The 14,148-nt window shown below is 43.1% G+C and overlaps 1 protein-coding gene across 2 annotated transcripts in view; it reads right to left on the reverse strand.

Moving 5' to 3' along the window:
• wdr11 (WD repeat domain 11) overlaps nucleotides 1-14,148 on the reverse strand; it is an 82,040-nt gene that overhangs the window by 37,451 nt on the left and 30,441 nt on the right. For both annotated transcript variants that reach the window (XM_080017133.1, XM_080017132.1), the window contains exons 7-10: nucleotides 12,865-12,967; nucleotides 12,501-12,699; nucleotides 11,599-11,699; nucleotides 6,571-6,747 (exon numbers count right to left, since the gene is read on the reverse strand). In XM_080017133.1, coding sequence (XP_079873259.1) covers nucleotides 6,571-6,747; nucleotides 11,599-11,699; nucleotides 12,501-12,699; nucleotides 12,865-12,967 — 580 coding nt within the window. The remainder of the gene's footprint in view (nucleotides 1-6,570; nucleotides 6,748-11,598; nucleotides 11,700-12,500; nucleotides 12,700-12,864; nucleotides 12,968-14,148) is intronic.

A 14,148-nucleotide genomic window follows, 5' to 3' on the forward strand; every position in this document is an offset into this window, starting at 1 on the left:
GCACTGTTGGCAAGCTCCCTGGACATGGTCGCATGAGAGAAGTTGATCAAAGATTGCAGCATTGTTTGGATGTTGGAGAAAAACACCTTGGATAACTGCGAAACAGAGTCAAGCTGACTTTCGGACACAACAGTTAAAACAGTGATATTTTGCTTTGCTGCCTTTGGAGCGAAATGTATCAGAAAGCTTGACTGTTCTGAAGTGGAGAGCGATGGGTCCAGAACTAAATCCCATTGAACACCTGTGAAGAGCTCTGAACACTGAAGTTGAGAGAAGGCACCCTTAAAATCAGAGCGAACTGGGGCAGTTTGCAAAAGAAGATTGGGCAGAAACTGCCATTAGAGAGGTATAGGAACCTCATTAATGGCTATGGTAAGCATATGATTGCAGTTATTTTCTTCAAAGGCTGTGCAACCAAATATTACATCGAAGGTGCGAATATTTTGTCAATGTCATTTCTAAGTTATTTTATGATTAAAAAGATTGTTAAGCTCTGAATCAAAAAACAAAGTTGCTGTACTATTAACAGTGAAATAAAGAATTGTGGAGAACACAATTGGAGAATACTCAAGTGAATTCAAACTTATGTGAGAAGAAATTGTCTGTAAGGGAGCTGTACAACCCTATTCAAATATTCTACAAAAGTCTTAAACTGTGCTAAGCTTTTCACAAAGTACAAACATCCTTCTATAAAGTTATATCCATTACTCCATCCATCCTGCCACGTCTGCCAACAGTTCACTTAGAAAAGCATATCTTATGTAAGCCATTTCTCCATTTTATCATTGCATTTTATGCTTCAAACATAAGCCAAAACCTGTTTGCGTTTATGATTTTCTCCATAATGAACTAGTTTGGAAAGCTATTTAATGAATTGTGCCATATATATATATATATATTATTATTTTTTTTTTTTATAAAGCTGTGGGGAAAGTTATTTCACGAAACTGTAGAAAAGAGGTTACACTCTACATAAGTAGGTTAAAGATTTTGCAATTTAAATGAACTACTCGATGGAACTCTTCCATAATCATGCAGGAGATGTGGAAAGGGATAAAAAGTAACTTCTGATGTTGTCTGGAAAGTGTTTAATGAGATTTTGTGTGTGTGTGTGTGTGTGTGTGTGTGTGTGTGTGTGTGTGTGTGTGTGTGTGGAGGTAGTTGGGAAAATGTTTTTATGGTGGGTGCAGGCAGGTGTGCGAATTCAAGATTCAAAAAAACTTTGACAGAAAGTTGTCTTGAGTTAGGGGCTCGCAGCAACATAAAACATACACCCATGGAAGACATAGAATTACATGAAAACACAAGCAATTCCATGAAAAAATAAGAGCGGGTGTGCAAAGCTACATTCAAAAGTAGTAACAGTCTATTTGGCCTTTATATTATAGCTTTTGCAGGGGGAATAAAATAGTTTTTGTTAAGTTCTCTTTTTGGCCAGATGTGCTTTGAAGCAGCTGCCTGATGGGAGTAACTGAAAGGAGTGTTGAAGGATGGAGTCTTAGAACCTTTCAGTCTCCTCAGGAGAAACGTGCACTGGTGGGCCTTTTTGTAAACCCCATCCGCATGTTGCGTGAAGGTCGATCTTAGTGCACAGATACAAAAAGATCTCGACCTGTTCCAACACCTGCCCCTCCAGCCTGAGTGGTCCAGAGAGAGGGTGTGGGGTGTCAGGTGCCCAGTGCCCCCTGCAACACAACACAAATTTAAAAACTGACAGTCTGACTGTTGCTACTGCAGGTGATTTTGTTTGTGTATATGGAGAAGAGGATGGGTGACAAGACAGCCCTGTGAGACCCCGGTATTTAAAACAGTTCACTCATGTTGGGGTCTGTCCTTTAAAAAAAAATCTATAACACCAGTGTTGTGTTGTCGTATAGTCCTTGGAGGTGGCGCAGAAGTGTGTTTACTGTATTAAAAGCAGATGAAAAGTCCATGAATAAAATCCTGACATATGAGTTGTTAGAGTCGAGGTGCCTAGCCACTGCATCCAGAAGAGTCAGACTGGCATCCTCAACTCCCTGTTTCGCTTGTTGACAAACTGGAGTGGGTCCAGACTCTCATCCACCATTGTGATGAGCTCCTCAGTGACCACCCTCTCCATGCATTTGCAGAAGATGAGAGGTGTGTGCCACAGGCCTGAAATCATTCATAGCTTTGGCATGGGGCTTTTTGGGAACAAATTGAGGGTTGTCTCATTCTATGCCCTGGGGACAAAGCTGGCGTTTAGGAACACCTGGAAAAGCTGTGCCACAACATGGCCCAGCTGAGCTGCGCACTCCTTCAGTATCCGGCCCCTGAGTTTTCCTCGGGTGTAGCTTGGACAGAATGGAAATGACTATCCGCTCCTCCACACTGATTGTTGCAGAGGCGTAGCTGGTGTTGGTTGGAGTCCAGTCCTCCACCTGGTCAGTTGTGTTGGACTTTGCATAGAAGGTGTTCAGCTGCTCTGCGAAGCAGGCGGGGTCTGGGCACTGTATCTCGGCAAGTTTCTGAGCTCTGCCCATCATCATCATATCGAGACGCTGCCACGCCTCCCTCACATTTCCCCTTGTAAACCTCTCCATCATATTTTTGTAGCGAAGCTTGGCCAGCTTGGTTTTGTGCTTCAGCTACCCTTTCAGTTCTTTGACATGGTTTGTCTCCCTATATAAATGCCTTTTTTTTTTTTTTTTTTTTTTTTAGGTTGAGACAGTTTCAGCTCTCTGGTGACCCGGGGCTTGTAATTAGGACAGAGTCTGACCTGTTTAGTAAGAATGACTGCCAGCGCAGAATGACATGTATGAGCAGATGGAGTCATTGAGTATGTTCAGGTCACCCTCACTTCTCTGGAAGAACATCTCCCAGTCAGGTTTTTCATAGGATCTTATGTGTTTTAAATTTTCTTCTGTATTTTGGCAGCAGTAATATTGCATTGTCGTCAGAGAAACCAAGGGGGGCAGGGCTTAGAGACATATGTGCCGGGTATATTTCCGGAACAGAAGTCCAGCATTCTGTCTGGACACGTTGGAGATGTGACATACTGCTCCGGCTGTGGGAGTAATGAAATTACGTCACACCTATCGAAATCCTCAAGCAGAAAGACACGCTGATCAGCTGATCTGGAGACAGCGTTATTGTAGCTGTCTGCTATGCATTCAGCTGCGAATGCATTGTCCGGGCCAAGGCCATAGGCAAGTATCCCTGTCAATGTGTGAACTCGCGAGGTAGATAGTGAGGGCAGAATGACAGTCATAATTTTGTAATGCTATGAGCAGTCTGTCTCACAAACTGTAAAGTTTGTTGCCCATTCGTCATTTACTGGCATGCAAAGTCCGCCCCTGAATGATTGGGTGGATGTGTGTGTGTGTGTGTGTGTGTGTGTGTGTGTGTGTGTGTGTGTGTGTGTGTGAGCCCTCATCCTGTTTGTCTTGCCACTTGGCAGGAAGGTGACAAGGACAGGGGTGGGATGTGAAGATGTTGTTCATTAGCTGTTCTCCATCGATCCCGGAACAATGTGGACGGCGGATGGTTTGGAGAGGGCTTACCTCCTTTATTTATACCTCGTGTTAGATGAAAGGAACTGCCTCCCACGTGTTCATATTGGCGGTTGTAGCATCAGTCACACTTTCAGAACATATTCAGAAAGTGGGAAACCCAACGTTGAGCGCCATGTCCTCATGCCTGGAAGCTGCCAGTGGCCAATAAAGCTCCATGGTATGGTCGAGTATGGCTGTCCAGTCCTCAGTACATAATTCTCCCCGGGAGGACAGAGGATGTGCTAAATCAGAGGAAGTCAACAGTTGCCTCACAGATGTAACGCCCTGCCCCTCTTCTGTCAAGAATCACATCTTTATTACTCTGCTCCTTTGAAAGGAACCCCATGGGAGCAGAGCTGCCTCTGACGCTGACAAGCAGTACCACCCTTTGTTTTGGCTTTCTATATTTGTTTCTTTTTGTGGACAAGTGCATACCCGTTCAAAATGTAAGACTTTCTACGACGTTTGCTTGATCTGCCAAACCTGCTGGCCGCCACGCTTTTGTGACTCAGTTGCAGAGCTCTGAAGCCCCGCCCTGCTGCTGCACAGAGCTGAGCGGGCATGTGTTGTTTATGATCACACGTGTCACGGGTCCAATTTTCACCAAATTTGACCCTGCACAACCCCCACCAAGTGTGAAGTTGGATGAACAATTATCGAGATAATGGGAGGACATACATACATAATTACAGACAGACAGATTCCTTCCTTTATAGTTACTAGTACATTCCCGTAAAAAATATAAGGCTATCTTAGACATTTTTATGGCACAGTTTAACACAGGGGAAAGACACTCGTCGTGACTCAGTTGCGGAGCCCTGAAGCCCGGCCCCCGCTGGTTCACTGTTTGCTATTTAGTGAAAGTTTATTAAATATTACACGTGCCAAATCGGAAAAAAACAATGACAGGGCTCTCCGAACATATGGAAAAATGGTTTGAAAGTCTTTTTAAAGGAATGGGTCATTTATACAGTATATACTGTTCAGATTTTTGATGATAGTATTGCTTTCAGCGAAATGGTTGCAGGGAAAAGTGGTCAAAAAAACTTTAGTGAGAAGTGAACTTGGGCCTCCATATTTCCGTCACCACCTCTGATATTCGAGAGACATACATGGACACAAAGTTGAGGGTGTTATTTATCCGCCTGTCTGTGTGCTTGACGTAGGAAATGTATCTTTGAGGGATGATTAATTTATGTAGGCTACGTCTGAAAGTAGCCTATTTTTCAGCCTGACAACTTAACTGAAGCATCGCCGCATTCTGGGAAGAACAGCTGCACGCTGTAGCCTAAAATGGATCTTTTTCATATATATATATATATTTTTTTTAGACAGACACATATGAATACAAACAAACACACACAAATAGAGTGAAATTCTTATTCAATTCGACACTTGCAAAAATTGTATGCATCATTACTGTGGGGAAGATAAGGGAACAGCTTTTGTCCAAAAATCGCTACGCTGATTGAAAACAAATAAATGAAACTTTAACTCTCTCTCTCTCTCACACCCATTATCTCTACATCTCTCTATCTCCCTCCCATGTTCCCATTCCTCCTCAGCTGTCTCGTCGTGCCGAGCTGCTGTCTCAGAGGAGTAATGTTGGAAGCAGATTTATCTGATGAAGCCGTTGCCTTTTGCACTGTTCGCAGAGCAGGCGCAGCCAAAATTAAGACGGCTGTCAACCTCTTTACGCTCTGCTTCGGGATTTATGAAATATTCACCAGTTAATTCTGTCGTTAGATGTGGCAGCGCAACAGTCCATTTCAGTTCAACTTTTCACAAACTAATAAACACAACTCTGATTTAAGCGTTTTTGAGGTTTAACGGCACTGTGGCACTTGTCATTTTCACTAACAATCTACATGTTGTTTTACAGATGGACTAAAATTTTAAGACAAATCTACACTTCAAGCTACCACTATATTACAAATTGACTAGAGACCCTAAAAATACTTACAAGATATTTGTGACTAATCTAAATGATGTGGTGTGGTAAAATGACGGTTTGTGTTGTGTCTTCTACGGCTACACTGCTAGGCCAAGCGTTAAATAAATGTATCATCCGTTTAGCACCACATTACGTTGATTACAAGATGTTAAATGGCAGTGCTCTCCTTGGAATTTATTTTATTTGTTTACCGCTGTGCCGGGAAGGTGTCATAAATCACACCAGACAATTTTTTTATGAATCAGCTAGCTTTGTGCAATAATAGTCAACAAATCACCCAAATATCTATGAAGAATTGAACGGAACAGATTACAGATTGATTAGGCTGCAGAATGATAACATAAAAAAACCCTGTCATCCTTTATTTTTTGAAAGTTACTTCACACTCTGACCGGAATATTAAAAAAATAATAATCCATTTTTTCAAGGGGCGATGAATCACTGCAAGCTCCATCATATCTCTTTCTCCATATGCTCTAGTCGGTTGTACATTCATAGAAATTACCCAGTCTAATATACATAAGCATCGGCACACCTCCACTTTATATTATAATCTTTAATATTTACATTCTTATTGTCCAGTCATACTCTTCCTCTGTCTACAACCATCAGGATACATTTTATATATATTCCCAATTTTACGTTCCCTGAAACTGCTGCTAGTGTTTTATAATTATTTTTGACTCTTTTTTAACAATTGAATATCTTCTTTCAATGCCTATTACGTAGTTGTCGCTAGCCTTGTCACAAGAATGTGATCATATCTGATAATAAAACTTAGGCTTTGACTCATTCTTTACACACATTAAAACGTGCAACGTGATCACGGGTCTACGATGCATGCACTCCCTGCTTTTTCTCAAGCTGAAGAAATCTGCACAATCTGGTTTTATCTACCCCACAGTTCATCTCTAGTTTTCCTACATTTGAGGACCAGATTGTGAGATAATAATGGAGGCTGTTCTTACGTTAAATAAACCAACCTGTCTCACTTCTGACCAAAACAACAAAAAACACCGTCTTTTTTGTGCACGCTTTTGTGGGCGGGTGTGTGTCCGCATGTGACAGTGCATGTGGACGCCTGCCCGCGACGCTACACACCTATGGCCAGCAGGGGCTGGTAGTGGTTGATGTTCTTGGTGGTGAGAGGCGGGCACATGCGGATGGCAAAGGGGGGCAGTGGCAGCCCGGAGAGCAGGCCCGTCAACAGGAACTTCAGCTGGACTTCCTGCTGGCTGGACGATGGAGGCGGGGCCTCGCCGGGTATCAGCGTCTGGCCTGGATGAATAGAATTAAACAAGCCGAAATTAATAGTTGTTTGAGCTTGTTGTCTCTTTACACAGAGATATTTCAGTTGGGACTACTCTCGTTTCAAGTTTATTACACTGAACTGAAAAGAACAAATAACCAATTATTGATACAACAATATACAAACGAGGCAGTAGAAGAAAAATCACAGTGCACATGTCATCACATGGAGCTGGGGCGGTGATGGAGTGGCACAATATACTTGAGTTAGTAAAACATTTACGTTTGAAAGTGAGCATTTGTCTGTCTGTGCTTTGGCAGTCAGATGACAGACTATCGGGGCAGGGTCATCGACGACGAGGCCTGTCAGAACTTATTCTAGCTTCCCGCCTCCTGCTCGGGCTTTTCAGTCCATATTTATCTTGCGTGCCACTGTCGTGTCATTCTAAATTTCCTCTATCTCAACAGAAAAGAAAGATGATTAAACGGTTGTGTGTTCTTTTTAAACAGTGCATTGATTTCATTCCTTTTTCCAGAGTGACTTTCAATAAGTGAAATTGGAGAATCATCCTTCATCTAAGCCCTGTCCTCCTTGGAAAGCTTCTCGGAAACAGGCTCCCGCCACAATTCCAGCCGTCGCAAACAGATGAAGATGCACAATAGTCAAATCTCTGAATTGGTACAACTAAAACCAATCAGAGCAAAGACTCTTTTCGATTCTGTTTGAATTGAGCGTAGGGGCAGATCCTCAAGGCTTCAGATTCAGACAATAATTCTCATTCATGAAAAATTCGCAATTTTGTTCCAGAGAAAAGAGCATTTGTAAAACCAATGCAAGTCAATTTTGTGCGTGCTCCAGATAGGAAGGGGCAGAGGTTCCTAAACTGGACGTGCTTGTTCATGTTGATTTGTGTGTGTGTGTGTGTGTGTATATATATATATATATATATATATATATATATATATATATAGCTTGGATTTAGCTTTAGCAGTATCTATATCAACAAAGTCACTCGTAACCACCTGGGTGGCGTAGGCTGTACAACGTGTGTAAAAGGCATGTGCACCCAGGAATTGTCCCTTAGCATCTTCTCGTCAAGACTCTTGAGTGACCAGCAGCCAGCGCAGAGCTCTATCTAATGCTAGAGTCACATTGCCAGCGGCGGGGCTGGAGCGTTTTTGTGGGCTTGTCGGCTCAAAATCGACTGGCTGTTGCGGGTGTGCCAAACATTTCAAATCTCACTCCCTTTAGATATTGAATATATATTGTATAGAGAGATGGTGCCATGCTTTTTATTAAATTTTAATGGTGTAGCTGTTTACTTAGCAAAATAAATTACCTCTTGAAAAAATGACCTAACTAGTCCTGGCATTTGTCCATTAAAATAAAGAATTGTCCTTGTTGGGGAAACTTAAAACGGCGCGTTCCTTACTTTATCGATAGTTTAGCCTAATCATGAACAATGATGAGTGGTCCGGGCGTCAATTTTCTTAGTATCACTCCATTGATCTACCCTGTATTGGCTCTCGCTCAGCCCTGCTCATTTGCATAAAGTGGACATCTGCTCAACTTTCCTTGTCGCCGTGAAGCAGTGACTTCATCATCGGATGTAGCTCCGGCCCCTACAGCTGGATGAAGCACAGATCCGTTTGAAATGCATTGCAGCCTGTCGCATTGCAGCGACTGTGAGCCGGCTGTGTGACCGTACCTTAACTGTGGTTCTATTTATCTCCTCCCGACTCCCAGAGGTGGGGCTTTCGCGCCTGGATGACTTATATCAACAGAGCCCCGAGGAAGCCACACTCGGCCGCCTAAGAACTCTGTGAGGGCCTCGGCAAGATGGCTGTTGCTACAGGAGCATGCAAGGCCACAGTGACTCTGTCGAAACAGAACTTGTGCAGCCCAGGAGGTAGGAATACTCCTTGTAGAGTGGCACCGAATACCAAGAGGTACAGGTGTACCTTTAAGCACTGACAATGACCTCTACAACCCTGTTGGAAAGCCTTTTCTTGCTTCCTGCGTAACACAAACAGTCCACCAGACTGCCAAACTGAAAATGAGGCTGTGGGACCCAGCGGTCCTATTATTGACCTTCACGTGTCTGGCTGAAATGGCAGGCATTTATACCCTGATTGTGAAGGCTGAAAGGCCACCATCAAGACTGGACTGCAAAAACCCCAAAACCATACAAAGCGGCTCCTCCGCCTGCGATTTGCACTAACTACGAAAAAGCTTAAGGTCACACAATCTGTAACACGTTTATAATGGCAAGCCTACAGGGTCTTCAAATGAACAGAAGCGTTTTGTTTTCAATTTTTCAACTGGTTTTTCATGAAGAACAAGACAGAAGAGCAAGCAGAAGCCATGTCATGATCCATGAAACATATGTTGGTACACTGTATAATCAAACCTGATTGCACATTTTGTGTATGAGGAGCATTTGAGCTAACATGTGGTTTCGAGGGTGTAGGCAGGTTTAAAATAAATACAAATAATTACTTCAGAAATTCTTTAATGACCCGGGGGGAAGCCAAAACAACCCGTTTCTAAGACCTTGAAAAGTGCCTTCGTACGCCACAATAATTACTATGAAATGGCTTTTGATGTCCATTCCCTGTGCAATCACACAGATAATGACAGCACATTTCAGATGTGGACTGCCTGTTTTTCTGTGTGTTTTCCACCATCAAACGCAGGCCTGTCGTCTGATTTGAAGCCGCTTTGAAGTTATAATTGGAAGTGCTCTGCGAAATCCATTTGCTGTTCATTTCATACCACATAATGGGGCTCGTTAGAATGGAAAGTTAATGGCTACCTGAATGGGTGTTGTTGCCCTTTGAAGGTGTAATAAGATGAGATGTGGAAATTACACATTTTAAATCGCAGATCAAGATAAATAGGCAAACATTTGTCCAGAGTTTGAAATCCCAGGTTAATTAGCAATGGGCCACTGCGCAGTGGGTTCGAATATGTGTGATTTTATACTGTTAATTCGTAGATACTGGTCAGACCTCCAAAGAAAGACATGCACACGCACGCGCACGCACGCACGCACACACGCACACACGCACACACACACACACACACACACACACACACACACACACACAGTATATGCTTGAAGGCATTTGGTCTATTGAAAAAAATCTCTTTTCAACTCAAAATAACATCATTTGTGAATTCCAGCAATGAACAGTTTTTATAAGAGTAAAAATTCTGAGCTTGCCTTACATCTATTTCTCAAGTAGGGGTTGCAAAATTACGGAAAGTATCCCATAGTTCATCTTCTGTAAGGCCGAGAGATACGAAGAGACTGGGCTGCACATTAAATGTGTCCAGCTCATTCTGTATTATTTCTTTATTCATGAATGTTAATATATAATCATGTGCATAGTACAATCATTTTACTCATACATGACAACCATCAGTATATCACTCCCTAGATTTACTGTGTGTTTTTCAATATGTTTCCAATTATATAAATGTCACAGTCCCAGCCGTGGTACGCATTCATCACTGAAAGCCGGGCTGTACAAAGAAGAAAAGTTTGCTGTTTTTGGTTGTGCGTGCAATCATTCTTGCGACAAGAGAACGATGAGGACAAGACACCGAATTAGGTGGAGAGAGCAGTTGAGGACGAAATCAAACTGGCTCTCAGGGCATCGCTGAGCTCGGACGGCGAGCGTCAGTGGCAGGTTACATCACCGATCTCAAGAACTCAAAAAGTCTGAGCCCGACTTAAGTTGCTATAACTTCCTCACCCATATCTCGCGCTGAGTGGCAGCGCGGCCAGGTGAAATTATAATGTACTCAACTTTTGCGTGAAATTGAAAATAAACATCATTGTATATATTGTGAATTCCTGTTTTTTTTTCTGCCCTCTTGGCAAGAGAAAAGCGACATTATACTTCATACTAAACATTTCACTAACAATTACTGGTATAATAACTCTGATCACCAGATCGGGATAGCGCATGCTGTCATTATTTAAGTAATCTCAAGGACTCTGTGAAAATGTTACTTTGTTTAGGATGGAAGGTAGCCATGCAAAAGTTTGAAAAGAAACACATTTTATATAAAGGGGGTCGTTAAGGGGAGAAATTATATGATGTATTATTTAATAAAGGCAAGTACCAACATTGTTTGTGAAGACAGAATTTAACGGTGACCTTGTGTGTCCTTCTGTTTTCAAAAGACCAACCAGTAGAGAACTAGCTATACTCCAAAATGCTATGAACCAGGAGGCGGCGACTCTCCTTCCTGGGAAAAAAGCTTTCATCACTATCTGTCAGATGGAGCCAACGCCCCCGGGCAATGGTCCGATCTTATCCTTTCTCCCACAGAGTATGAGAAAGAGAGAGCGCGAACGGAAACTGACAAAAACAGACGGAACATTTCCCAGGGGGCCATCACCTCTCTCAGTCCCATGGGTAGAGGGCCCGTGCCGGGGGGAGGGAGAGGATGAGGGGGAAATGGAGGAAGGAGATAGTTAGGAAAACAAGGAGGAGGAGAGTAAATGATGCAACCTCACTGGGGGAGAGGAGGGACAGGGTGTGTATCCCGCTGATGGATAAAAAGATGCGTGTCTCTGTTCTCCCTCCCACACTTTAATTTTATCCTATATTTCCCATCTTCTGGATGAGATGTGCTAGGGAGTGCTTCGCAACACAAAAGTCTTTTATTCAATGGATGAAAAGGACGTGAAGGCAGCCCTGCATGCTGAATAGAACGCTACACAACACGCAGCGCCCCGAATACAAGGTCTTCACCACGTGTGGAGAGTGACAGGCGGACAATGGAACGACAAAAAAATAAAAAATGAAATAAAAAGAGAACGATTTGTGGCCCTTTCAAAAGGCAGTGTTGGTGAGCGGTCGTACCGATCATGGTGTTGAGGGAGAGGTCCTGGACGCGCTTCTGGTTATGACCCAGCGGGGCCCCGCAGAAGGAAACGGGGGAGTAGAGCGGGGACAAGCCCGAACTGGAGGGAGGATGTGGGGGTTAGGAATAGATAAGTCATAAACACTGAAACACAAAAGAAGAAGAGAAAGAAAACCTCCCCCCAGGGAGAACGCCGCTGGGAATTTAGATGGAACGTCTTATCTTGTCTTGCGTGTCATCTTATCTTAGAATGCCTGCGTGCTTGAGTCAAAATACTGGTGTTGAAAATGCTCCAATTTTGAATTAAGATGTCGCAGGTATCAGACAACGGTGAAGCAAAAAGGGTTTGTGTATTTTATTGAGACGTCTTCCTACAATGCGGTTGCCTAGCAATCCAATAAACCAGGCGCGGGCAAAAATTACTTTCTCAAAGACCAAAATCATAAATGAGTCTGACCTTTTTTCCTCTCTAGAAACCTTGAACGAAGCATCATAAAACATACATCAATTTTTTTTATATGCAAATATATTTTATATAGTTTCATCCACAAAGATTCTCAATCATCTGAAGAACTGAGGGGGAGTAGTCTTTCTCCAAATAATATTCATGAGCAGACCATGGAGTAATGTGACAATTTGAACCCATGGGCTGTTTGTAAACTTGTGAGAATCAGTAAAAAAACCACAAATGAACAAGGGGTGGTTAAAAAAAAGCAAAGAATAATAGAAATGCTGGTCTCTACATTTGATACCTCGGCCCTTTGAGACATTGTGGGTCGAGTTATAGTGAATGGTAGAAAATAGCGTTTTGCTACATCAATAGCGTTTCGATTCAGGTTAAATCAGTTAAAATGATTTACCCCCCTCAGTCTAGTGTGTCCATCAGTGTGCAGCTCCATACCTCTGGTTGGCCGACGGCCGGCCCGTGTGGGCTTTGAGCTCCCACAGCATGACCCTGCCGTCGCTGACCGCCAGTGCGGCGCTGTTCTCGTTGACGGGGCAGATCACCATGCGGTACGGCCGCACCGTCTTGGTGACGCGGATGGCGTCGCACTGAGAGCGCAGGTCGTACACCAGCTCCTGGATGTTCTGCTCGGGGTCTGGTGGGAACAAAGGTTTAGAGAGAGGGAACAAACGAGGGACCCATCGCGGACATAGTGCAGACTGTCATGGAAGAGTTAGTGAGAGACTAAGAGGGTAAAGTACCACCGCCCACCACACACTGTGCATATACTGTCTGTGGTCATAGGTGGAAGGTGTCTCACCCGCTGCCTCGTCAGAAGCTGTAGTAGAGCGACACACTCGCAGGGTGATGCAGCCATTGTCATGGAGACAGTAGAGGGCATCCCTCTGGGCACATGGGATCACCTGAACACACAAAAGTTTTTTTGTTTTTGTGTTTAATGTGTATATACTGTAGTTTTATGAAAATATTTTTCTTAAATTTTGTTTTACCTATTTTTTCACTATTTGTTCTGTATATACTGAGGGGGCAAATTCACAAAAGGATGGTGCGGCTTTTGTGCCCGCTTAAGCTGCGCAAATAACCGAAAAAGCGAGTGCCTAATTCACAAAGAGTGAAATGCACCATGAACTGTGATGCCACGCAAAATGCGTCTCCATGCACCTAATTAAATTAGGTATTATTCATACATTTGGCTCAAAATTGTCCCCTTTCTATGCAAACTAACGTTTTTGGAAAAAAGTCCAATTCACAAACACCAGCGCTACTTGCCACACGCAGTCAACGTTAAATTATTTGTGTTTGCAGAGAGCTGGTGTTACTTCGCGTAAAAGACATAAAAAGAAAACAGCAGCTCCCCATCAGGATTTTGCAAAGCAGCAACGCAGTTCCCCGAAGGATTTCCTTACAATTTTACATTTTCATTAAAATTTTCATTTTCATTCACTTTAAATCTAAATAACTACTGTCTGGCAATTATTTTAAGTTTTATATTTATTTAAGACTGATCATTTGTAAACTGGCAAGTGTAGTGCAGTGGCATAGTGAATGCGTAATGCGACTCTCTATAACGCATTTACCAGACTCTCCATCCGTATGTGTCAGGCTCCGGAGCCGCTGACGAAGCGATGCAATAAACCCAACCCAGTGTTAGTAAATCAGTGAGATCAATTTCGACGTGTCCTACACTCTCCTCCTCCTCCTCCGGAGAAGGAACTTTCTCCACCCATTCTACCTCTCCCTGTCCACTCATTCCCTCTCTGGCTCCATGCTCCAGCGCAGCCGGCAGGCAGGAAAAGCACTTAAGCCCGATGTTACCGCACTCAAAGCACTTAATACTTCCCAAACTGACATACACCATGTAGTTACCGCTCTCCATCCCTAACGCCAAAGGTTTGAGTGGCATTTTTAAGAAATATAAAGACCTGTCTCTGAAGAGACTGGACGTGTTTCAGTTTCTCATCTTTGCAGCCGAGCACCGCGGTTTGGATCAAACTCGCCATTTTTCCGTTTCTTTTTCATCCCGTCGAAAAAGTTTTTCTTTGGTCGGTTGGTCGCAGGAAAAAAAACAACAAAAAAAGAAACT

The sequence above is a fragment of the Zeus faber genome, assembly GCF_960531495.2.
Source record: "Zeus faber genome assembly, chromosome: 16".
Lineage (NCBI taxonomy): Eukaryota > Metazoa > Chordata > Actinopteri > Zeiformes > Zeidae > Zeus > Zeus faber.